This window comes from Hemitrygon akajei, chromosome 4 (genome assembly GCF_048418815.1).
Source record: "Hemitrygon akajei chromosome 4, sHemAka1.3, whole genome shotgun sequence".
NCBI lineage: Eukaryota > Metazoa > Chordata > Chondrichthyes > Myliobatiformes > Dasyatidae > Hemitrygon > Hemitrygon akajei.
The window spans coordinates 167,512,309-167,539,861 of NC_133127.1; the positions used below are offsets into that span (position 1 = coordinate 167,512,309).

The 27,553-nt window shown below is 41.6% G+C and overlaps 1 protein-coding gene across 2 annotated transcripts in view; it reads right to left on the minus strand.

The window, feature by feature from the left end:
* The window catches only part of sparta (spartin a), an 82,905-nt gene that overhangs the window by 2,724 nt on the left and 52,628 nt on the right, over positions 1 to 27,553 (minus strand). The window contains exons 1-7 of one of the 2 annotated variants that reach the window (XM_073043896.1): positions 22,651 to 22,863; positions 19,349 to 20,190; positions 16,009 to 16,206; positions 14,142 to 14,271; positions 8,011 to 8,205; positions 4,213 to 4,371; positions 982 to 1,072 (exon numbers count right to left, since the gene is read on the minus strand). In XM_073043896.1, the coding sequence (XP_072899997.1) occupies positions 982 to 1,072; positions 4,213 to 4,371; positions 8,011 to 8,205; positions 14,142 to 14,271; positions 16,009 to 16,206; positions 19,349 to 20,188 (1,613 nt within the window). In that variant the 5' untranslated portion in view covers positions 20,189 to 20,190; positions 22,651 to 22,863. Of the gene's footprint in view, positions 1 to 981; positions 1,073 to 4,212; positions 4,372 to 8,010; positions 8,206 to 14,141; positions 14,272 to 16,008; positions 16,207 to 19,348; positions 20,191 to 22,650; positions 22,864 to 27,553 lie in introns of those variants that run through there. The other variant, XM_073043897.1, reaches the window with a different exon arrangement.

The window sequence follows — 27,553 nt, forward strand, 5'->3', positions numbered from 1 at the left end:
AGGTCAATTAACTGAGCACAGGGTTCAAAATTGGAGATCCTCTATCTTTGAGCAGTGTACAAGTTAGGGCAAGCCATTTGAGGAAATATCTGTACACTTATTTCCATATGTGAAATTAGTTAGTAGTAACTAAATCTAAAATGTAAACAGTTCATAGGCAGAACTTTACAATAGTTAAGAATCATATGCCACAAAAAAAAAAGCCCTTTGACCCAACAGGAGTATGCCAACCAAATAAGCTGGTCTTATTTACCCACATTTGGCTTATACACCTCTAAACCATTCTAATCCATGTTTCTGTTAAAGTACCTTATAAATGCTGTTAAGGTACATGCCTCAACCACATTGTCAGGCAGCTCATTACATACAAGGACCACCCTCTGGATGAAAAAAATCGTCCCTTCTAAATCTCTCATTCATGTTATATCTCTCTCCTCTCACCTTAAACCTGTACCCTCTGGTCATTTATTCATCAACCCTGGGTAAAAAAAACTGTTTAAAACTAAAAGGCATTTTATTAACCTTCTCCATATTTTTGGGAATAGGACCACAGAGCAAAAGCTGGCAGGAGTTAGGAAAATTTAAAAATGGGAATTCACTTAATGAGCTAGTCAAAATAACTAGCTCACTAAGTATGCAAGGATTGAATTTCCACAATTCGCAGGAACAGCAGAAAGCAAGTTACTGATTATCAATAGGATTCTGTGGAAAATATAGTCAGCAATATTTCTACATCCATTTTGTAGAAAATTAATCTACAGCAGCAAGATGTATTATAGAAAAGACCAAAATGATTTATAATGATCACGATATCATGTCCAAAAGCTAATTTAATCAATAAAATTTAAGCTGTTTCAAATGAGCTTCTGTCTCTGAAAACATAAAATAGCAGATGTCAACAAAACACAAACAACTTGTAAAAACTGAATTTTTATTTAATTCCACTCCACACCACCACCACAAATAATAAAAGAAACTTACTTGTGTTTCACCGTGTGAACAGTTTCTGCTGCAACACTTTTGGCTAAGCATTTGGCTGCGCATTCTAAACCATTCCAGACAGTTGCAAATCCTGTGCAAGAAATCAAGAACAGAATTCACAGCAGCTGTTAGTTATTTATTAATTTTGAGATAGAGTGCGGACCAGGCCCTTGAACCACGCAGCCCAGCAATCTCCCAGTTTACTCAGAGCTGAATCACAGGACAACTTACAAAGACCAATTAACCTGTACATCTTTGGACTGTGGGAGGACACCATAACAGCTAGAGGAAACCCTCGCAGTCATAGGGAGAACATACTAACTCCTTACAGGCAGCAGCTGGAATTGAATCTGGGTCACCTGCACTGTAAACCGTTCTGCTAACCATTACGTTACCATGTCACCCTACATTAGTCTTTTATCAGTTTACTGAATAGGTGTTACATCAACAATGGGTGTTGTTGTTAGTGAACGATGTGATCATTAATACTGTAGTCCAAATCATTGACATACATCGTAAAAAGCAGCGGTCCCAACACCGACCATTGTGGAACTCCACCTGTTACTAGCAGCCAGCCAGAATAGGATCCCTTTATTCCCACTCTGTTTTCTGCCGATCAGCCAATGCTCCACCCATGCTAGAAACTTCCCTGTAATTCCACGGGCTCTTATCTTGCTAAGCAGCCTCATGGGTGGCATCTTGTCAAAGGCCTTCTGAAAATCCAAGTACACCACATTTGCATCTCCTTTGTCTACCCTGCTTGTAATTTCATCAAAGAATTGCAGTAGGTTTGTTAGGCAGGATTTTCTTTTCAGGAAACCATGATGGCTTTGGCCTATCTTGTCATGTGCCTCCAGGTACTCCATAACCTCATCCCTAACAATCGATTCCAACAACTGTTGTCAGGCTAACAGGTCTATAGTTTCCTTTTCTCCTGCCTCCCACCCTTCTTAAATAGCGGATGTAATGTTTGCAATTTTCCAGTCATCCGGTACAATGCCAGAATCTATCAATTCTTGAAAGATCATTGTTAATGTCTCTGCAATCTCTCTAGCTACTTCCTTCAGAACCCGAGGGTGCATTCCAACAGATCCAGGAAGATTTATCCAACCTCAGACCATTAAGCTTCCTGGGCACCTTCTCAATTGTAATCGTCACTGCACTAACTTCACTTCTCTGACACTCTTTTAGGTCCGGTACACTGCAGACGTCTTCCACAGTGAAGACTGATGTAAAATACACATTCAGTTCCTCTGCCATGCCTGCATCTCTCATTACAATATCTCCAGCGTCATTTTATATTGGTCCTATATCTACCCTCGACTGTCTTTTACCCTTTATATATTTAAAATAGCCTTTAGAATCTTCTTTGATATTAGTGGCCAGCTTCCTCTCATAATTCATCTTTTCCTTCCAAGTGACCTTCTGTTTCCTTCTGCAAGTTTTTAAAAGCTTCCCAATCCTCTATCCTCCCACTAGCTTTGGCTTCCTTGTCTGCCCTCTCTTTTGCTTATACTTTGGCTCTGACTTCACGTGTCAGCCACAGTAGTGTCCGTCTTCCCTTTGAAAATTTCTTCTGATTTGGAACATATCTATCTTCCACTTCACTCATTTTTCTCAGAAACTCCAGCCATTGGTGCTCTGCCATCTTTCCTGCAAATGGCCCTTTCCAGTCAACTTCGACCAGTTCCCCTCCCATACCATTGTAATTTCCATTGAAATACCAACACATTGGATTTAATTTTTTCCCTCTCAAATTTCAATGTGAACTCAATCAAATTGTGATCACTGTTCCCTAAGGGTTCCTTCACCTTAAGCTCTCTTATCACCTCCAGAACCTTCCACAACACCCAATCCAGCATAGCTGATCCCTAATGGGCTCAACAACAAGCTGTTCTAAAAAGCCATCCCTTAGACATTCTACAAATTCTCTCTTGAGGTCCAGTACTGACCTAGTTTTACCAATCCACTTTCATGTTAAAATCCTCAATGATTATCATGACATTGCCTTTCTGACATGCCTTTTCTTCCTCCTGCTGTAATTTGTAATCCACATCCCGGCTGCTGTGTGGAGGCCTGTATACAACTGTCATTGGGGTCCTTTTAATCTTGCCATTTCTTAACTCAACCCATAGAGACTCTACACCTTCTAATCCTATGTATTCTCTTTCTAATGATTTAATATTATTTTTTATACACAGAGCCACACCACCTCCTCTGCCTACTAACCTATCTTTCCGATAAACCGTATATCCTTGGATGTTCAGCTCCCAATGGCAGCCATCCTTTAGCTAAGTTTCAGAGATGGCCACAACGTCATATTTGCCAATCTGTAGCTAAATTTCAAATTGTCTATTTTATACCTTATGCTGCGTGCATTCAAATACAACACTCTCAGTCCAGTATTTGTTGCTTTCTGTTTTAACTGCACCTCACCTCTATTGCCCTGTAACTCATGCCACTGGCTTTGATTAAGCCTCATCTCTTGCCTGTTCTTTCTATAATCTCTGTTGCATGCTATCTTTGATTTATTTCTGTTTTCCCCTTCCTCAGCCCTATCACTCTGGTTCCCATCCCCCTGCCAAATTAGTTTAAACTCTCCCTAACAGCTTTATTAAATGAGCCTGCCAAGATATTGGATCCCTTTGGGTTCAGGTGTAACCCGTCCGTTTTGTACAGGTCATACCTCCCCAGGAGAGGCCCCAATGATCCAGGAATCTGAAGCCCTGCCCCTACACCAGTCTCTCAGCCACACATTAATACGCCTGATCATACTATTCTTGCACTCACCAGCACATGGCACAGGCAGCAATCCTGAGATTACTACCCTAGAGACCGAAAACATTTTAAATGTATTAAAAGTGTATTGTGATATTAACTGCAGTAGTGTCTAATAATCTACTAGTTCAGCTCTACCGAAGTCCCAAGGGTGTGACCTATTGGAGTTTTATTGTATTGTTAACCATGGAATTGTATGTACACCCAAAAAGGATATGAGCAAATAACTTACATTAATCATTTGGAAGGGTTGGCAGTAGAGGACCCTTCGTAGACCCAATACTTTGCTTTTTTTAAAAATAATTAAGTTTACTCTTCTAAATAATGCTCTTCCTGCACCAAGTTTATTGAACATGAATTGTTTTAATTTAACAGTTATTCTGTATGACAGAAAACAAGGAAAACAACAAGGATATCAAATAAGGTAATAAAAATGCAAAATATGAACTGTACCTTGAACTCCACTTGCTGCCACCATAAGGGCTCCATCTAGCTTGGCTTTTGAACCATTATCTTTTTTAACAGATTCTGGAATAAGTTTACTTCCATGCTTCTTTACGTGTGGAGCAAGCTCTCTTCCAACAGTACTAGCAACAGTACAAAGTCCATCAACTGTGAATTAATGAAAAGAGGGCATGTAAAACTATCTTTAAGGTTCAGACATATACAACTACTTAGTTTAAGGGCCTTCACTATGGACTGTATAAAATATAAACCAAAGATACAAAAAAAAGTGTATGAACATACAATCTTCCACAATCAAAGGTAAAGGACAAAACTCAAGCACAAGCTATGATCTCCTCTATTTTGTTGATGCTACGGCATGATTAGTTCATTAAATTCTTATGAAAATTCTTTTATTTTGGATTGACTACCAAGACCTTGCTAACATATCAGTAAGTGCGAACATAAAGACATATGGAAAGCTTTCTTTTATTGACTGAAGCATAGAATGCACGAGCAGGGAAATTATGCTAAAACTTTATACACCAATTAGATCAAAGGTTGAATGCTACCTTATCATTCTGATAAAGATTATCAAAGATTTGACTACACTGAACAACATGAAAAGGAATTTACAAGAATGTTGCTTACTATAAAATTGTAGCTATGAAGTGTTACGAACCCCGTAACTGGGTTACTTACCAGCAAAGATAGAGACGTCCGTTGGAGTCTGGTGATACTATTTTTAACAGTATTTATTAGCAAAAATACACAAAAATAATATCTATGCAAATATACAGATAATATACGTCATCAATACTAAACCTAAAAGTGCGGGTATAATAATAATCAATAAGAAATAAGCTCTATCGTTGTCTAGGGGATAATGAATTGTCCGATGGAAATATAAAGTTCGCTTCAGTTCACACAGGCTGCCGTCGTTTGTTTGTCGCTGTGTTGCAATTGTTGGAGAGACAGAGAGAGATAGAAGAATGGGAACAGTTACCGCTAAGTGTTTTGCCAACCTTCCTTTATGATTTTGATCCGTCGGTGTCTCGTTGTTGTGGCCGTTCAAGTGTGACCTCTCCTTTAGCTAAACCGTTCTTCCGTGATAAGCCCGCCACCCAGGCAAGGGAGGACACACACGAGCTCTCACCGGCTTCACTATAAAACACTGTCACTGGATTTCTAGTGTTTCTCCTGGTGTGTCTAAGGGGTGTTCCCCAGACCCGTCTTTTATCCTCACTCACTGGGTCTCAGATGTCAATCAGGTTGGGATGATGCAATCCCTCAACCAGACCACTCTGGTTGTCCCCTGAGGGGTTTCAATGAATAGTACAGTACTCAATACACAATTCCTTCTCCAAGAGACAATAGCAGTAATCAGTGGTTCCGTTCTGCTTAGGTCAGGAGACATTCCAAACCTTGTGTATTCTGCGGTGTCTATAACAACTGCCTTTGCTGTTATCCTGTGTCTCTCCCATTACTGACATGCTGTGTATCTCTCTCATTTCCTGGGTATCAGACCCGAAATAATAGCGATCTTGCGATTCTCAAAAAGGAGGGGGTGACTTTGCACCCTTCGGCCCCTCAGAGTTGCTCCACATTCGTAACAGAATAAATATTTGATAAGCCAAGGACACACGAGATTATAGATACTGGAATCTGGGTCAATAATCAATCTACTGGAGGGGCTCAGCAGCATCTGTGGAGACAAAAGCTGCTCGACTTGCTGAGTTCCTTCAGCAGATTTTTACGCTGGATATGTGAAAGCTGCCGTCTTTGGAAACAATAGAGAAGGAAAATAGTATAAAGTTTAAGGGGCCTGGATACAGTAACCAGAAAATGACCTTAACCAAGAACTCAGGGAATAGATTAAATGGATGAAGGATTGGTAGGCGAATGAGGATTCCTTCCCTCCTTCACTCTGGCAACCCATGGTAGGGGTCTATAATGTCCTGCTTAAGAAGGTGGTAGAGGGAAAAACCCCGAGTACATATAAAAAATACTCTGAGCTACTACCTGAATGGCCACAGATCTAATCCTAGACGATGCAATTAGGTTAGGTAGTTCTTTTCAGAATATTAAAAATTTTACAGCACAGTATAGGCCCTTTGGCAACCTACACTATGATCAATCTAACCCTTCTATCCTACATAGCCCTCCATTTTTTTTTTTAAATCAACCATGTGCCCAAGAGTTTCTTAAATACTCCAAATATAACCAGCACATCCATAAACTGCTGGACTCCATTACGGCTACAACTTCTCATTGACCCCGTAACTTGTATTCAATAAATCATTACTCAACAACCTCAATTCCATAACATCACTATTCAAATCTCACCTTGCTTATCCGTCAGTTCAGGACTGGATGAGGAGAAATTTCTTACCATCGAATATTTAGAACAGTGAAGCCACAGTATTCTTTGCTTGCCAAAGGCCATTGCCTAGTCACCAACTCCATATTTATTCTTGACAATGGAGGCTGATGTTAAACAAACATCCAACCATGTACACTCAGTAGCCACTTTACTAGGCACTTTGGTGCCTAATAAACTGGACCCTGAGTACGTTTGTGGTTTTCTACTCCTGTAGCCCATCCACTTCAAGGTCCAATATGTTGTGTGTTCAGAGAGGTTGTTATGCACACCACTGTTAAAACACATGGTTATTTGAGTTAATGTTGCCTGTCAGCTTGAACCAATCTGGCCATTTTCTTCTGACCTCTTTCATTAACAAGGCATTTTCGCCCATAGAACTGCCGCTCACTGGACTTTTTTTGTTTTGTGCACCATTCCCTATTAACTCTGGACTGTTGTGTATGAAAATCCCAAGAGACTAGCAGTTTCTGAGATACTGAAACCACCCCATCTGGCACCAACAATCATTCCACAGTCAAAGACACTTAGATCATATTAAGTCCCAATTCTGATGTTTGGGCTGAACAATGACTAAACCCCTTGATCGTGTCTACATACTTTTATTCACTGAGTTGCTGCCACATGATTAACTGATTAGATAGCTACATTAACAAGCAGTTGTACAAGTGTACCTAATAAAGTGGCCACTGAGTGTACACCTGCCTAGTTACTAAGAGTATTAAAATTAATTGACTCTGCCCTGTCTCAGATATCCTTAGTTTGAAACTTCATCCATGCCTTTTGGTCACTGGTCTTAACTATTCCAGCATGCTCCTGGCCTGCCCACTATTTTCTGCTTTTAGGCTTAATTTTATTCAAAATTCGGCTGCCTAAGCCATACTCACTTTCATTCTGGTCTTTGATGGCCTAGCCTCCCTGTTGTGCCACATCACCATTTAAAGATACACATACTTGTTAAATTCCTTCATAGCTTCATCCCAGACATAAACAGTAGTTTTCTCTTGCCCCAGTACCCTATTAAAAGTCTGCGAATTTTGAAAATTTTGAATATTCCAGATTTTTAATATACTCTATATTCATCCCTGTGCCTTCAGCAATGCAAGAGCCCAAATACAAAGATCCACCCTATTTACCAAACCTCTCCACCTCTTTTGAAGTATGCTCCTTAAAACCCATTTAATGTATAGACCAGATATTAAAGAAATAAAGAGACAACATTTCAGGCCAGTTCTGATGAAGGGTTTCGACCTGACATGTGAACTCTATATTCCATAGATGCTGCCTAACTTCCAAAGTGTGTGTTACTCTGGACTTCCAGCATCTGGAGAAGCTCTTACATTTATGACCAGATATTATATTTTGCTTGAGAACACTCTCAGTGGCTCCCAGGTCGGTGATATGAATGATCCAGATTGTTTACTTACCCAAAAATTGGCTGACTTTTACAGCCCCTCCTGTTGCTTGTCGTGCAACACTTAGTCCTTTTTGCACAGTGGGACTGACTGTTGCAGGTTTATCTTCAGGCTGAATATGCTCTCTCAGTTTAGTGGCTCCTTTCTGGATTGCTTTACCAGTGAACTCAGCACCTTTAACTAAACCCCAGCTCAACCAAGACGCACCTGAAAAATAATGAGATTTCAATTTTCAAAGATAATAGTAATCATGTTGACAGGAAGTGAGTTAGACAATCCTTTTTCATCTCAGAATTTCCTACACACAAAAGGCATTCCATCAATGTTTTAGACTGATTCTCAAGATGTAAATAGTCCAATTTTAATGGAGTGCCGAAATAAAAGGAAAAAAGCCAGAAGATGAGGCAGCATCTATGGCAAGGATTGGACAAGTGAACAGGTTAGGCTCCTAAACTGGGTCAGGGCTAACTTTAGAGGAACTAGACATAATCTAGCAGAGGTTGATTGGTGAACCTGCTTGAAGGAAAAGGAATGGGTGGTGAGAGACTATTAAGAGCTTGATAGCAAGTGCCCAGCAACAGCATGGTGCTATCAGGCTGAAAGGTAAACTTGGCAAGTCCAGGGAACCTTGGCAGACAAGTAATATTGAGAATGGTCAAGAAAAAGAAATCATACATTGGGTCTAGGAAGCCAAGATCAAAAAAATCCCTCAATGGCTATAAAATGACGGAAACCTGCAGGGAACAGAGATGGCATATAACGTTAAGAAAAATCACAAGAGGTACTATAGTTATATTAAGGGTAAAACGTTAGCTAGCTGAAAAGTAGGTCACTTTAGAGAGCAACAAGGCTATCTACGTATTAAGCCACAGGAAATGGTTGGGATTTTTAAACAAATATTTTCCCGCTGTATTTACTGAGGAAATACAGAGGGATATTCATATTAGCAGGGAGGAGGTATTTGCAATCATACAGTATATTAACGTGGATAAATCACCAGGGCCTGACCAAGTACATTCACAAATTGCATGGGAGCCTGGAGAGGAAATTGCAGAGGCCCTTGCAGAGATAATCTTTAGCCACTGGCGGTTCCCAAACACTGGAAAGTAGCTTAAGTTTTCAATAGGTACTTTTAATGTCAGAGAATTGCATACAATATACATCCTGAAATTCTTTTTTCCTCACAAGCATCCACGAAAATAGAGGAGTGCCCCAAAGGATGACAGACAGTTAAATATTAGAATCCCAAAGCCCCCTCCCACACATAAGCAGCAGCAAAGCAATGATCCCCCCCCCCCCTTCCTCAGCAGCAAAAAAGCACTGGCACCCCCACCGAGCACTCAAGCATGCAGCAAAGCATCAATAAAGACACAGACTTGCAGTACCCCAAAACCTACTTGTTCACTTGGTAATTCAACATACCACAGGCTCCCTCTCTCTCTCTCTCTCTCCCCCAACTACAGGAAAGAGAGAAGTCCCCATTTCACAGCAAGCGGGGAGACATAACAATACAACTCGATTAGTAACAGTAGCAAGGTCAAGCCAGGGAACTACAGGCCTGTCAACCTGATATCAGTAGTGGGGAAGTAACTGGAGGGAATTCAGAGGACAGAATCTACCAGTATTTGGATAGTCAGAGTTTGATAACGAGGAATCAGCATGGCTTTGTGCATAGCAAGTCGTGTTTGACAAACCCTGGAGTTTTATGAAGAGGTAACCAAAAAGGTACATGATGGTGGTGCTGTAGATGTCATCCTTTTGGATTTTAGCAAGCCCTTTGACAAGATTCAACATGGTAGGCTGGTCTGGAAGGTTCAATCCCATGGAATCCAAAGAGAGCTAGTTAGGTGGATTGAAAATTGGCTCCAAGATAAGAAACAGAGGGTGGTAGTTGAAGGTTGTTTCTTGGAATGGAGGTGGGTGTTGGGACATTATCATTCTTTATCTATATACATGATTGGGATACAAAGCCATAAGGCTTGATCAGTAAATCTGTAAATAACAAAAAATTAGGAAGTGTTGTTGATAGTGAAGAAGGTTATCGTAGACTACATGCTAGTGAGCCAAGGGATGGCAAATGGATTTCAATACAGCTAAGTGTGAGGTGATGCTTTTTGGTAAGACAAACCAGAGTAGGGCTTATACCAAGAATGGTATGGGACTAAGGAATGTAATGGTACAGAGGGACCTGGAAGTACTACTGCACATATCATTAAAAACAGCGTCACATACAGAGAGGATAGTGAAAAGGCATTTACCACACTGTCCTCTGGAGCACCGACGATAGGAGTTGAGACATTATTTTATTTGTTGTACATGTTGCTGGAGAGGCCACACTTTTGTACAGTGCCAAGTTTTGGTCAGCCTACTATCAGAAAGACGCAATTCAACTGAAGAGAGTGAAGGGACTTGAGAATGTTGCCAGGACTAGAGAAGTTGGCCAAGCCAGGTCTTTATTTCTTAGAACATAGGAGAATGGGAGGGACCTTATAGAATGATTGAGTTCACTGTGAAATTTGAGGAAGAGAAGCCGAAATCCGATGTGTCAGTATTTCAGTGGAGTAAAAGCGATTACAGTGGCATGAGAGAGGAACTGGCCAAGGTTGACTGGAAAGGGACACTAGCGGGAAGGACGGCAGAGCAGCAGTGGCTGGAGTTTATGCGAGAAGTGAGGAAGGTGCAAGACAGATATATTCCAAAGAAAAAGAAGTTTTTGAATGGAAAAAGGATACAACCGTGGCTGACAAGAGAAGTCAAAGCCAAAGTAAAAGCAAAGCAGAGGGCATACAAGGAAGCAAAACTTAGTGGGAAGACAGAGGACTGGGAAGTTTTTAAAAGCTTACAAAAGGAAACTAAGAAGGTCATTAAGAGGGAAAAGATGAACTATGAAAGGAAGCTAGCAAATAATATCAAAGAGGATACTAAAGGCTTTTTCAAGTATATAAAGAGTAAGAGACAGGTGAGAGTAGATATAGGACCGATAGAAAATGATACTGGAGAAATTGTAATAGGAGATGGTGGAGGAACTGAACAAGTATTTTGCATCAGTCTTCACTGAGGAAGATTTCAACAATATACTGGACATTCAAGGGTGTCAGGGAAGAGAAATATGCGCAGTCACAATTACGACAGAGAAAGTACTCAGGAAACTGAATAGTCTAAGGGTAGATAAATCTCCTGGACCAGAAGGAATGCACCCTCGTGTTCTGAAGGAATTACCAGTGGAAATTGCGGAGGCATTAGCAATGATCTTTCAAAAGTCGATAGATTCTGGCCTGGTTCTGGAGGACTGGAAGTTTGCAAATGTCACTCCGCTATTTAAGAGGGGGTCAAGGAAGCAAAAAGGAAATTATAGGCCTGTTAGCTTGACATCGGTGGTTGGGAAGTTGTTGGAGTCCATTGTCAAGGCTGATGTTACGGAGTACTTGGAGGCATATGACAAGATAGGCAGAACTCTGCATGGTTTCCATAAAGGAAAATCCTGCCTGACAAACCTAGTGCAATTTTTTGAGGAAATTACAAGTAGGCTAGCCAAGGGAGATGTAGTGGATGTTGTGTATTTGGATTTTCAGAAGGCCTTTGACAAAGTGCCGCACATGAGGCTGCTGAACAAGAGCCCATGGAATTACGATAAAGTTACATACATGGATAGAGCGTTGGTTGATTGGCAGGAAACAGAGAGTGGGAATAAAGGGATCCCATTCTGGTTGGCTGCCGGTTCCGCAGGGGTCCGTGTTGGGGCCCGCTTCTTTTTACGTTGTATATCAACGAGTTGGATTATGGAATAGATGGCTTTGTGGCTAAGATGGCGCGAAAATGGCAGCGCGCGCGGCCACTCCAGGAATGAATACGTGTTATCTGTAAGTAGGGGCCGTGCACAATCCTGATTTGATGGGGATGGACATGAGAAGCACGGAGGAACATCTGGTGAAACTTCTGACATGCCTGTCTCGCTGCCGCTGCTACTGTGTAATCGAAAAATCTCTGGAGAGGAAGGCCCCGAATCCTCGGCTTTGCCTGTTGCTTGGCAGCTGGGGCCGGGTTCGAAGTGCTCGGCAGAGATGGTGCTCGGTGTCGGAGGCTCGAAGTTTTTTGGACGGACTCAGAGTTGGCTGTGGTCGGATGCTTCCAGAGGCTGCGTCAGGAAGCTTTGCGGCGCTGGAGGTTCATGGCAGGAAGAGTTCTTCTTCCTTCTACCGTCTACGTGAGATGATGGGCTATCGAGGACTTTGAGAGTTCTTATTACCATGTCCACGGTCTGCCCTTATCAAATTACAGCATTGATTTGCACTGTTGTAACTATATGTTATAACTATGTGGTTTTTGTAAGTTAGTCTTGGTCTGTCTTGTGTTTTTGTGATATCATACTGGAGGAACATTGTATCATTTCTTAATGCATGCATTACTAAATGACAATAAACGAGGACTGAGTGTCCTCACAATCTAATCTAATCTAAATTTGCTGATGATACAAAGATAGGTGGAGGGGCCGGTATTGCTGAGGAAACAGAGTCTGCAGAGAGACTTGGATAGATTGGGGGAATGGGCAAAGAAGTGGCAAATGAATTACAATGTCATAAAGAGTACGGTCATGCACTTTGGTAGAAGAAATAAACGGGCAGCCTATTATTTAAATGGGGAGAGAATTCAAAGTTGAGATGCAACGGGATTTGGGAGTCCTCATGCAGGATACCTTTAAGGTTAACCTCCAGGTTGAGTTGGTGGTGAAGAAGGTGAATGCAATGTTGGCATTCATTTCTAGAGGAATAGAGTATAGGAGCAGGGATGTGATGTTGAGGCTCTATAAAGCACTGGTAAGACCTCACTTGGAATACTGTGTGCAGTTTTGGGCTCCTTATTTAAGAAAGGATGTGCTGACGTTGGAAAGGGTTCAGAGAAGATTCACTAATGATTCTGGGAATGAGAAGGTTAACATATGAGGAACGTTTGACTGCTCTTGGACTGTACTCCTTGGAGTTTAGAAGAATGAGGGGGACCTCATAGAAACATTTCGAATGTTGAAAGGCATGGACAGAGTGGATGTGGCAAAGTTGTTTCCCATGGTGGGGGAGTCTAGTACGAGAGGACATGACTTGAGGATTGCAGGGCGCCCATTCAGAACAGAGATGTGAAAAAATTTTTAGCCAGAGGGTGGTGAATCTATTGAATTTGTTGCCACGGGCAGCAGTGAGGCCAAGTTAATGGGTGTATTTAAGGCAGAGATTGATAGGTATCTGAGTAGTCAGGGCATCAACGGTTATGGTGAGAAGGCGGGGGAACGGGACTAAAGGGGAGATTGGATCAGCTCATGATGAAATGGCGGAGTAGACGCGATGGGCCAAATGGCCGACTTCAGCTCCTTTGTCTTGCGGACTCTAAAGGAGTTAACTTTTCATGTTTGTTTCCATCTTATTTCACATTGCTACCATCTGCAACTCAGCAGGTTTGGCAACATGTATGGAAATGAATTCACAGTCAATGTTTCAGGCTAAGACCGATTCCTGATGGCAGTTTCTGAAATAGTTAAACACCCTGTCTGGCATCAACAATCACGGTCAAAGTACTTAGAGCACATTTCTTCCCCATTCTGATTTTTGGTCTGAACTACCTCTTGACCGTGTCTGCATTATTTTATGCATTGAGTTACTACCATACAATTGGCTGAATAGATATTTGCAGTCATGAGTAGGTGTACCTAATGAAGTGGCCACTAAGTGCACATCTCTCTAAGATGGAAAAATAATCTTTAATCACACGATTGAGAAATACTGCTACTCCATATAAAACTGTGGACAAAAATGGTGCTTTTAGAATATTTATGGTTTGGGACATTGAAGAAAAGCAGTCATCAAAAACTTTAAATTGAGATGAGCAAATAGCATTACAACTTTTAAACAAGACTGAAAAAAAATTCAAAAAACTATCTATGCTGGAAAACTGAGCAGATTTGTTTTTTTTTCTCCCACATAGGGTCTTCGAAATAAAATGCCAACTTATTCTCGATACAGATGCTGTTTGATTACTAAGCTTCTGTTTCTATTCAAACCTAAAAAAGTGAACCACTATTTAATTAAGTACTTGACTTACATACATGCTTCTAAAAGCTGACATAGTTCTGTTTCTTGCGCACATGAACTGCTTACCCGTTAAAATTCCACGCGCTACTTTTTCACTCCACTCCGGCAGGACAGGCTCCTGGTTACTTGATTGTGTTTCATGATTCAGTGGCACCGTTTCACTCAAATTAATGTCATTAGCTGAAGCTTCAGGATCCTAAACAGAAATAATCTAGTGAAATACAAGTTATTTCATGCTACAAAACAAGATAAAAAGCTTGGTAATCATCTCTTTTCTAAAAAAAAGTGATACTCCATCTCTGTACAAAAGCTCAATAAACTATGTTAAGACATTGAGTGACATCAGCACATCTCGGCAGTCTAGAATTATGAAAATTCATCTAAACACCCTTACCTGAGGAGTTTCGGCATCACTGGATTGAGAAACAGAGTGAACATTTCAGATTGAAGACCCATTACCAAGAACCATAAGGTGTTGTTAACCACAGAGGTATTCACCTCTCTATCTACAGATGCTGCTTTACCTGCAGAATATTTACAGCAGTGTTTTTATACCAACCTACTGAAGCTGCAACACAGGATGCAAGATGCCATAAATATAAAGTTAAGCAATCTCACAGACATCTCTCACGAAACCACTAAGTCCTACCACATTTTGTTTAACATGGTGGTAAATAATAATATGGTTATTGGAGGAAGAGGTTCAAGATCATCCCCATTCTTCATGGCAGATCTCAGCTAAAGACAGCCCACCCAGCCATGCAGCAGATAATATTCAGACATTGTTTGGGAAATGGCAATTAACATTTGTGCCACTGAAGTGTCAAGCAATAACTGCTGCCAACAGGAGAGATTAGCCACCTACCCTTGAGATTCCAAGACGTTACCACTGTGAAGATGACATTGGAAAGATCAGGAACTCAACTGGGCCAGCCACATAAACACTGTGCCAACAAGTGCAGGTCAACTCCGCCATGGACAGTCCTGAGTCCAACTGCAAGATGAGGGGGGTTGGGCATGGGGCTAGCAAACCCATCCTGTAAAAGCTCAATGCTGCAGAAATGCCAACAGAAGCTCCACAACACCTCTTCTGGGAGAGGACGGATCTTCAAAGATTGACTACACCTGGGGACAACTTGAAAGACTCTAGCAAGCTGCAGTCAGTGGCCTATGTGGCGGCAGCAGCAGTAGTAGTGGTAGTAGTAGTACAGGTCAAAAGCCAACAGGTGTGCATTGTGATTGGCCTCATGATAAGCCAAAGCTGCATCCACTAACCAAAGGAGTCAAGCAAGGAATGTGACAGAATACTCTCAAGAAGCTTGTCTCTACCTGGTACATGGCAGCCTGCTTGAAGCAACCAATTCATCATCCTAAACATTTATTTCCTCTACCACCAGTGCTCAGTAACTGTACTGTACATTATCTATAGCCCTCACTCAGGCTAGTCTGATGTCATTTCCCAAACTCCTGAGGGCTACCACCTCGAAGGATGAAGGCTTTAGGGAATACAGTTATCTGCAAGTTCCTCCCATGTGGAAGTATAGCAACACTGTTTTAACACTGGGTCAAAATCTGGAACTCCCTTTACAACAGTCCTTTGGAGTACCCTCAGCATAAGCATAATGCAGCAGTTCAAGGCAGCCACTAGGCCAAGGCAATAAATACTGATCTTACCATCAAACCAAAACAGAAAATAAATGCTTAAAAACACTTGTATAGTTTAAAAGGTTTGCACATTTTAAAATGAACTAAAGTTATACAAGTGGTAGATTTATATAATGTCCTCATGAAGGGTCTCAGCCCAAAATGTCAAAATGTCAGGGACATCAGAGCTCCCCTCCATAGATGCAGCCTGACTTGGTGAGTTCCTCCAGCATTCTGTTCGCACAGATTTATATAGGTAGTACAATGTATCTGAGTTCTTGAAACTTACCTGAACTTTCAAGCAAGTCATTTGTTTCAACAAGTCTTCAAAGAGTTTGCGGTCCGAAGATGGCAGCTCTGAGGATAACACTACTCCAACGTAGACATCAGGATTTTGTGACATTATGTCTGGAAACATGTACACTCCACTGTTACACTGCAGCACAGGAGACTGACTGGGTATCAGTGGATATACCCAGTCACAAACCTAGACAATAAAATCCAGACAAGGAAACAAAAAGAATTGTGTTGCTAAGAACTTTGTTTTTCTACAGTATTGGTAACATAATACACAATAACATCTGATTAATTAAATCAACTATTTAAAAATCTAATGTAACTCTTCAATTCAAAAAGGTATGCATTATATCAAAGTGACGTAGAGCATTAACTTTCTTTTCACAGCTGCTTGACTTGCTGATTTCCAGTGCATCTTGGTTTTACTCCAAGTAAGATTTATTATTATTTTTCCTTATAACACCAAGTTTAAACCAGCAGTCAGATCTATTTGACACCTAGGTCAGCAATTGTCACCAATACTAGAAATATTAGGAATAGGGTAGTTAACAATGCACATGGTTTGGTACATGGAATTACAATGCTGTGGCCATTACAGAGATTTGGTTGTCACAACGACAGGATTGGCTGCTGATGATCTGGGGCTTAGTGATTAGATGGGGGCAGTAGGGAATGGCATTACTAATCAGGGACATCACATTGGCAAAAGGTGGGGGATGTCATGCAGGAATTGTATACTGAATCACTGTATGTAGAAGTCAGAAACAGGAAAGGGGCAATCCACTCTATAGGGAGTATTCGATGGGCTCCCCAATAGCAGTTCTGTCACTGAGGACCACGTAAGTAGGCCTCATTTTGGAAGGATGCAAAATGAACAGGATTGCAGTCATGGGTAACTTCACATCCCTACTATTGATTGGCAGTTCCTTACTGCGAAAGATTCCAGGACATCTCAGAGCGCCTGTCCTGGGCCTATCATATAAATATTATTGCGAAGAAAGCACGCTAGCTCCTCTACTTCTACAAGAGTCTGCAGAGGTTCGGCATGTCACTGAAAACTTTGGTGAATTTCTATAGATGTGTGGTGGAAAGTGTGCTGACTGGCTGAACTACAGCCTGGTATGGGAACACCGATGCCTTTGAGCCAAAAATCCTACAAAAGGTAGTGAAACAGGACCAGTACATCATGGGTAAAATCCTCCTGAACATCGAGCACATCTACACGAAACATTGCCATAGAAAAGCAGCATCCACCATCAAAGATCCTCACCACCCAGGCCATGCTCTTCTCTCACTGCTGCCATCAGGTAGAAGGCACAGGTGCCTCAGGACTCGCACGACCAGGTTCAAGATCAGATACTACCTCTCAACCATCAAGCTCTTGAACAAAAGGTGATAACCACACTCACTTAAGGACTCTGCTACGTTGTTATTTCATGCTTAGTATTTATTGCTATTTATTTATATCTGCATTTGCTCAGTCTGTTTATAGTTAGCAGTTCCTGATGTTTACAGTTTACCATTACTATTCTATAGATTTGCTAAGTATTCCCACGGAAAAAGAATCTCAGGGTTGTATGTGGTGACATGTATGTACTCTGATAATAAATTTTACTTTGAACTTTCAAGATTCCCTGGGCAGAGAAGTGGCAAATGGAGGTCAACCCGGAAAAGTGTGAAGAGATTTGCATTGGAAGGTCGAAATTGAAGGCAGGGTACAAGGTTAATAGCAGAATGCTTAGTGTAGAGAAATAGAGGATTCTTGGGATCCAAGTCCATAGATCCCTCAAGTTGATGGGATGGATAAGCAGGCATATACTGTTGGCCTTAATTAGTTGAGGATTGAGTTCAAGAGCCACAAGGTAATGTTGTAGTTCTATAAAACTCTGGTTAGACCACATTTGGAGTATTGTGTTCAGTTTTGGTCATCTCATGACAGGAAGATGTGAAAGTTTTAGAAAATGTTCAGAGGAAATTTACCAAGATGCTGCCTGGAACAGAGAAAATGTCTTCGAGGAAAGATTGAGTAAGATGGCTTCTCTCTTTGGAGTGAAGGAAGATGTGAGGCAACTTGATAGAAATATATAGGATTATGAGAGTGGGCAGCCAGCACCTCTTTCCCGGGGTCAGCAATGACCAATACCAGAGGACATGCATTTAAGGTAAATGGAAACAAGTTTAAGGGAGATGCCAGAGGTAGGTTTTGTTTCTAATAAATGTGACAAGTGGCAGGTGCCTGGAACACACTGCTGGGGGTTGTCGTAAAGGCTGATACAAGAAGGACATTTAAGATACTCTAAGAAAAGCACACGAAGATAGGAAAAATGGAAGGTATGGGCTACGTAGGAGGGAAGAGTCAGATTGGTCATGGAGTAGGTTTATATTAGTCCACAGAATGTAGTGGGCTAAAGGCCCCATAATGTGATGTACAGTTCTATGTTCCAACCCTCAAAAGATAACTGGCAAATCAGCTTTTTTGAACTATGCTCCTAAACTGTGGAACTCAAAAGTATAAAGGATGCAGACTCAGTTGACGCTTTTAAACGGTAGCTCAAAAGCTATTTAACCTTGTTTTCAACTAACATCTTTTTCTTTTACTTTCAGTTTGTGCTTTATCCTATCGTAAAGCACTTTGAACTACATTGTTTGTATGAATACATATAAATATAAATAAGTTATTAACCTATTTCTCTCAAGCTTTTACCAAATCGTTATTTGATTATAAGTTTACTTAAACCAAATTCCTAGCAGGTAAACACGAGGAAATCTGCAGATGCTGGAAATTCAAGCAACACACACAAAATGCTGGTGGAACACAGCAGGCCAGGCAGCATCGATAGGGAGAAGCGCTGTCGACGTTTCGGGCCGAGACCCTTCGTCAGGACTAACCAAAAGGAAAGATAGTAAGAGATTTGAAAGTAGTGGGGGGAGGGGGAAATGCGAAATGATAGGAGAAGACCGGAGGGGGTGGGATGAAGCTAAGAGCTGGAAAGGTGATTGTCGAAAGTGATACAGAGCTGGAGAAGGGAAGGCCTCCCATCCCAGGATCCATCCCAGCACTATAGATGCTGCCTGGCCTGCTGTGTTCTACTAGCATTTTGTGTGTGTTCCTAGCAGGTAGTTAGGTAGATGATAAAAAAATTACTCTAAACATATAGTATATAAAAATACTTTAAACAACTGAACTATTTGTACATCTATTATTTCCAATTTCTTTTAACAATTACCAATAAAAGAAACAGGACTCAAGCACAATAAAATCAATAAACTTTATGCATTCTGATGACAGAGTTAATAAACAATATCTTCTCAATTATCTGAAGATTTCTTACCTGCAGAAAAGGTGGTGGTCTGCCTTGTGCTGCAACAGTACCATTCTCTGAAAATGTCACAATGCGGAGAAATCCAGGATACGAGGGTGCACTCACTTGTCCATCAGGGGTTACGTAGAAAATCTGTACACCTTGTTCAATTAAAATAAGTTCACAGGCATCCATACTGAGTGGTTCCAAAGAATGGGGTTGTGTACTTTGTCCAAAGGTGCCATCACCTACAACGGCCACTTCACCAGATTCGGTGCCATAGGAAAGTGTCATATGCCCACCTACAGCCTCAGGTGTGTATACAGGGGGCAGCTCATTTATTACAGGTACAGTATCTAGTGATGAAAGATTAGGGGCTGTACAGGATGAGCTTTCATTTGCAGTTCTGTTCATCTTCACGGCAGAAGACTGACAGGCAGGTGGTGGATTTGAAGATTTCTCTTCGCAAAGCGTCGGTACAGCTGGATATAGTCTTGACTCTGCCTTTGGATAATTTGACCCTGAAGTTCCAGGTGTCTGGTTTAATTGATTAGATGCTGCCGGGTTTTCATCAAGCTCCAAAATAGTCAGTCTTGTACATATGTTATTTAGTGCTGCACTCATTTTATCTTGCATTTGACGAGCCACGTCCCACTCAGCACCTATGCATTCAGGAGTATTTGTTGGAAAATACAACCCATTATGTAAATGCACTTTCCCCTGTCTGTAATACTGCTTTGCGGCTTCTTTTTGACCCGATTCATCTGCAGCAAGACCTTTATTTATCAAGATAAATGCCTGTTTATATTCTTCTTTGATACGATTAAGACTCTCAGGTTTATTCTTGGTGGGAAGATTGCAACTTTCCATACCTAATAAAATTAAAATATGATAAATTTATTTAAACGGAAGAACAAATGAAATTAATTCAAAAGGCTCATGACTGCATCTCTGCTCTTTCATTCACCATGGTTGTTCTTGAAAATTGCTCCTAAAAACCTGGAAAATTATCCACTGCCCCCACCAACAATGGTTATTCAACACTTCAGGAACAGCTTCTTCCCCTCCACCATCAGATTTCTGAATGGACAATGAACCCATCTACACCACCTCTATTTTTTTCGCTCTGTCTTGCACTACATAAATTAATTACCGTATATATCTCAACTGATTCTGTGGCACAATACAAATCTTGGCAATGAAAATCCATATATCATAAGATATAGGAGCAGAATTAGCCCATTTGGCCCATTGAGCCTGCTCTGCCATTTCATCATGGCTGATCCCATTTCCCCCTCAGCCCAATCCCCTCCCTTCATGCCCTGAGCAATCAAGAATCTAACAACCTCTGGCTTAAATGTACATAACAACTTGGCCTCCACAGCTGCCTGTGGCAAAGAATTTCACAGATTCACCACTTTCTGGCTAAAGTAGTTCCTCGAACAGCCCTCTAATCTGAGACTATTTCCTCTATTATTAGACTCTCCCACCATAGGAAACATCCTCTCCACATCTACACTATCAGGGCTCTCACCGTTCGTTCGGTAAGTTTCAATGTGGTCACCCCTCACTCTTCTGAATTCTAGTGAACACTGGCCCAGAGCCATCAGACACTCTTCGTATGACAAGAGCTGTTTAATCCTGGAATCATTTTTGTAACCCTCCTTTCAGTAAACCCTTCTAAGATAAGGTACCCAAACTTCCTCACAATACTCAAGTAAGGCCTCACCAATGATTTATAAAGTCTCTCAACATTATATCGTTGCTTTTATTTTCCAGTCCTCTTGAAATGACAGTTACCATTGTAGGACCATTGCCCTGTCAGTCTTCACTCTTCAAGAACACATTCAAGTTTTGTTTAGATGTGATGAGAGTTTCTGTCTCTATCACCTGCACGCTAATTACGTTCACACTGAGTTCCAATATGGTGCACCTGATCTTATATCGGACATCTCAGGAAATAAACAAAAACATCTCGCATCTTTGAACCACCTTATTGACATCCTCGCATTTTTAAAATCTCTGGATGTGTACTCCCAAATTCCTTGACACACTTGATATCCTGATAGTTACTGTATATTCTTTCTCCTCATGCACTGCCCTCACACTTCTCTGGCCTGGATTTTATTGGTATCTCATCATACTGTATGCACTGAGATACAGCAAAAGCTTTTGTTTTATACATTATGCTATACACAACTACAATGACATAGTAAAAAGAAAGCAGAACACAATATAGCATTACAGCAACAGAGAAGCAACTAAAAGGCAGTGCAGAAAGACAAAGAAAGTGCACGGGCCATAATTAGGTAGACTAGGTACCTCACGAGCTCACCCTTCAGCAGATAAGGGGTCCATTCAAAAGACTGTTAACAGTGGGATAGAAGCTTGTCTGGTGGTTCATGTTGTCAGGATTTTTAAAAAAATCTTCAACAGGAGGGGAATGAGAGTGATTGACATGACAGGAGTCCTTGACTACACCAGCTGCTTTCTAGAGGCAGCAGGACATGTAGATGGAATTAATAGAGGTTTTCATTATGTACCAGGCTGTACTGACATCTCTCTACAATTTCTGATGATCTTGGGTAGAGCTGTTGCCACACCAAACTGTGATTCATCCAGATAGGATGCTCTCTATGGTGCATCTGTAAGAGTCACCACAGACATGCTGAATTTTGTTAGCCTTTTGGGAAGACGAGGAAATAGGAAAGGAAGTTGGCACTTTTCTGAGCAAACACTAATCCGTTGTTCTCCCTTTCACTGAAACTTACTTTCTGTAAATGAACTGCATGTTTTTTAATTATCGGCCAACTTCTTCATTATACCGAAAACAAAAGAAAATCTGCAGATGCTGGAAATCCGAGCAACACACATAAAATGATGGAGGGGCTCAGCAAGCCAGGCAGGACCTATGGAAAAATGTACAGTCGACGTTTCGGGCCGAAAGGTCCCCTGGTCTGCTCGATTTTGCGTGTGTTGCTTCTTCATCATGCCTTACTACACTATTGTGGCTGGAAATTACAGACATTTCAACAGGCTCTGTGCAAATCTTTTCCTATGATGAAAGGAAAGCAAGAACCCAGGATAAAACTGAAAAACATTAAAACCAAGCCCTTCGCGACTGAAGGCCTTAAGTTTTAGCATTCTGAACAGAGGGCCGAGCAAGTTGGAATTTCTTTTATCGAGAGCAAAAGGTATATAACGGTCAAACGTCGTTTGACTTAAAGATCTGCGACAAAATGAGAGGTACTCGTCGCATTAAGCCAGGACATGTTCGAGAACAAGTCCCACGCACTCTACAGTAGCAATCGAACCCAAGCTTGCTTACTTACTGGACTTTGGGAATCTCTCCCTACTCCGTGAACCGGGTTCAGTTACGTCGGGAACTGAAACACGCGAATATTTTCTGTCCGCTCCGACACAGTGTTTATTTACATGCGGCGAAGTGATTCCGATTAGACAGGGCTAACCTCCCGGAAATCAGTCGCCACTCAGAATGATTCGGTTCAGTCTCGTAGGCGGAGCGCACCCGGACCACGTAAACCTCACCGTGGGGGAGGAGGAGGAGCTCGCTTCATGACGCTGGTGCATGGTCTTGCAATATGATAACTGCTCTGTATTTAATATTAAAGTAATATTTGAGTAGTATTGTAAATACATTGTTTGATTAAGTATTCTTGGTCGTTTAAGTAATTCATTTAATCACGCCACACGTCATACGTGCGTGCCTCGCTTATAAACGAAACAACACGTTGTCGCCGGGCTCCCATCTTTTGTTTTCGATTAGCTTTATGTTTTAGAGATACAAAACATAACAATGACATCAATCAAGCAGGATGTGGTTACAGTGGGACCTGGAGGAAATGACATGTCAATGGATCATAATAAGAATATAAGCAACATGCATTGTGACTTGCAGTCTAAGGTCCAGTCAGCTACTCAGGCAACATGTCAGGGAAGTCTGAGGATGGTTTGAAGTGGGCAAGAGAAGTTTACAAGTGGGGTGAGAACTATGCCAGGGGAAAGAAAGGAGAGAATGGAAACACAAGAAAATCTGCAGATGCTGGAAATTCAAGCAACACACACACACACACACACACACACAATGCTGACGCAGCAAGCCAGGCAGGCATTTTAGGAGAGAATGGAATCTATCTGTGGAAGGAAGTGAGCAGAATGCAAGAAGAAGGAAGATGTCCAAGGGAGTATGGGAGGGATACAGAGGACACTGAAAAAAAGACTCAAGATTGCAGAGTACTCAGGGTCAAAAGGAGGAAGAGTAGATGGGGGTGCATTTGGTGTGGAAGGTGTTATGAGTGATGGACAGACCTGATGGACAATGGGGTGCAGAGTTAACCATTCCCCCTCCCCCTTCTGAGAACCACGAACTATTGCTGTTGTTATGCTGCTATTAAGAGAGACAGATAAAGCCCAGGCAAGAACATTTGATACAGATAAGAGGGGGAGAGAGACTGTTGATTTACTGTATAATGACTCTTCCTGAATTATTTACTTTCTACTACAATGACTGTACTTTGCTCATTAACATTCCTCAGGAGATAGCAGGAGTGGCCTGATTTGATGGACACGGTCATTCAGAGTTGATGGATAGTTGAGACCCCGTGAGTGGGGATAAAAAGACAGGTCTGGAGAGACACCCTTCAGACACTCCAGTGGACACTGATTGAGTGTTGGGAACCCACAGAAAGGTGGGGGCTTCAAAGACCGAACCAGGAGATCGGTCAGTAAAGCTCACAGTGTCACAGCAGGGCCGGTGGGGACTTGTGTGTGTGTCCACTCATGTCAGAGTGAGGAGTCCACCACAGAAGAACGGTCTAGCTGAAGAACAGAGGGGTCATAACTGAATGGCCACAACGACACGATGGATTAAGAAAGCCACAAAAAGGTTTGACTGCCGCAGCTGTTGCTGTTACATCTCGCTCGCTCTCTCTCTCTCCCCAACGATTTCAATACAACAACCATAACCACCTCAGCATTTATGAACTGAACTCTATACTTTCCTATGACAATTCATTTACCCCTAGACATCAACAGAGCTTGTTTATTATTGATTATTATTATTCCTACACTTTTAAGTTTATTACTGCTAACTTGTTTTATATGTATATTTGCATTTTTTGATATTGTATTGTGTGGTTTACTAATAAACACCTTTAGTTTGGTACCATCAGACTCCAATGGATACTTCTATCTTTGCTGGTCTGACACCCAGTTACGGGGTACGTAACAAATGCAATAGCACCTGTGACTGAACAGTCGTATGAGTTAATGCCAGTTGACAGGCATCTTACACAATAATGTCTATGCAGCGGCGCCTCGTCTATAATGCCTGGCCCCTATTGCTCAAGTCCTCATGGAGGCTGATGTACAACCAGTATGCACGTTGATTTAAAAATAACAACATTAAATTTGGGACATGGAATGCCTGGACCCACAGGGATAGTCCCTTCACAACACACCTGAACAATGTTCTGTTTGCATAGCCCTGAAAATTGGAGGTTTTTCTATAAAGGAGTATCAAAAGCATGAGGGCATAGTTTTAAGTAAATGAGTTAGAGGTTTTAAGGTGATCCTGGTGGAACTTGATACATTTATTACATTTAAGAGACATTTAGACAGACACTTGAATATGCAAGTTATAGAAGGATGAGGACCTAATTCAGGCTCGCAGGATTAGTGCAGATGGGCAAAATGGTTATCATTGATGTGCTAACCAAAGGGCCTGGTTCTGTACAACTCTATGAACAGTGTCATCACTGTCCTGGTGAGGTAGCCCATTTGACAGGCAATGCATACATCTTCCTCTGGAAGGGCAAACAAGAAGAGGAATCTTCAAGGGATGAGCACTATTCCCAAGAGAGTGCTTGTCTGAAGTTTCAGCAGCTCACCGCATGGAATATTTGAATATCCCATGACTATTTGGTTCACTCTTGCAGGGAAACATCATGTGATGGTCATTATTGCATACACTCCAATCTTGAAAACTGTGGATGCAGCCAAGGAGTTGTAACCCAACCTTGAGAAAACCCTGGTGTGCAACAAATGGTGATGGGCTGATCTTCCTGGATGCTATGAACGCCGGGATTGAAAGATGCAATCCTCCAGCAAGATATGAATGGTATGGGGGATATGAACAGAATCCTAAGAAAATGTTGAGCATAATATTATCATAACCTACTATATATCACCAAAGAGCCAAACAAGATCTCAAGACAATAACCCCAATTCAGGCACTGGCACCTAATAAATTAAATCACTAGCCAAGAAATAGACTATAGGTGACAGCATTGGCACCGTGCTTGATACCAATGACTGTGGACCAATCTCTTGTGGGTGTGTTCAAAGACAGCATCAATCTCTCACTGCTGCAGTCAGAAATTCTCACGGGCTTCAAAACGTCTACAATCATACAAGTGCTCAAGAAGAACAAGGTGAGCTTCCGTAACAACTATCACACGGGGTACATACATCTACTGTAATTGAGTGCTTTGAGAGGGTGGTCATAGCTAGAATCAATTCCTGCTTGAGCAAGACCCACTGCAATTTGCCTATCACCACAATGGGTCTACAGCAGATGCATTCTCACTGGCTCTTCACTTCGGTCTTGGATCACCAGGACAATTGTACGGTAATACCTATGTTAGACTGCTGTTTATTGACTACAACTCAGCATTTAACACAATCATACTCTCAGTTCCAATCAAGAAGCTCCAAAACCTGGGCCTTTGTACCTCCCTCTGCAACTAATTTCCTCACCAGGAGACCACTGTCAATGCAGATCAGAAATAACGTCTCCTCCTCACTGACATTCAACACTGGTGCACCTCAAAGATGCTTGCTTAGCCCACAGCTCTACGCTCTCTCTCTACACCCACAACTGTAAGGCCAGGCACAGCTTAAATGCTATCTACGTATAAATTTGCCAAAAACACAACTATTGTTGACAGGATTTCAGATGGTGATGAGGAGGTGCACCAGCAGCAAGATAAATCAACTGGTTGAGTGGTGCCACAGCAACAACCTTGCACTCAATGTCAGTAAGCCAAAGAATTGATTGTGGACTTCAGGAAGGGGAAGTTGAGGGAACACATACCAATTCCCATCAAGGGATCAGAGGTGAAAAGGGTAAGCAGTTTCAAGTTCCCAGCTGTCAACATCTCTGAGGATCTATCCTGGGCCCAACATATTAATGAAATTACAATGAAGGCACAACAGCAGCTATATTTCATTAGGCGTTTGAGAAGAATTGGTATGTCACCAAAGACATTCACAAACTTCTACGGATGTACCATGAGAGCATCCTAACTGTTTGCATCACTGACTGGTATGGAGGGGCCACCACACAGGATCGGAAATACTGTAGTTGCAGAAAGTTGTAAACTCATACAGCTTCTTCATGAGTACTAGCACCCCAGCCCAAGCATTGAGGACAACTTCAAAAGGCAATGCCTCAAAAAGGCAAGCAACCATCATAAAGGACCCCCATCACCAAAGACATGCCTTCTTATTGTTACCATCATGGAGGAGGTACAGGAGCCTGAAGATACACAGTCAATGCTTCAGGAACAGCTTCTTCCCGATGCCATCAGATTTCTGAATAGACAATGAACACATGAACACTACCTCCCTATTTTACCTCTCTTTTTGCACTACTAATTTATTTATATATACTTATGGTAATTTATAATTTTTATTATTATGTATTGCAATGTACTGCTACTCCAGAATAACAAAGTTCATGACATATGCCAGTGATAGTAAACCTGATTTTGATTCTCCTTCTGTTGAATTTGTTCAGTTATCACCTTCGGCTGGCCCCACGTGATATGAACCTGGGAGAGGGCAACCTCACTGCAAGCCAGAAATGAGTGCACAGATACTACAACAATCTTGTTGTCAAATAGACTCCGTCTGCCTCACCTGACTGAGGTGATGTACAAGAGAAATCTAAGGAGGCGGAGCAAAGTCAAGATGGTGCTAAATGGTGACTCCTTTGCTTGCAAGAGCTGAGAGATAATGTTGCAGCTATATATGACCCTGGTCAGGACCCACTTGGAGTACTGTGCTCATTTCTGGTCAGCTGACTATGGGAAGGATGTGGAAACCATAGAAAGGCTGCAGAGGAGATTTACAAGGATGTTGCCTGGATTGGGGAGCATGCCTTATGAGAATAGGTTGAGTGAACTCAGCCTTTTCTCCTTGGAGCAACGGAGA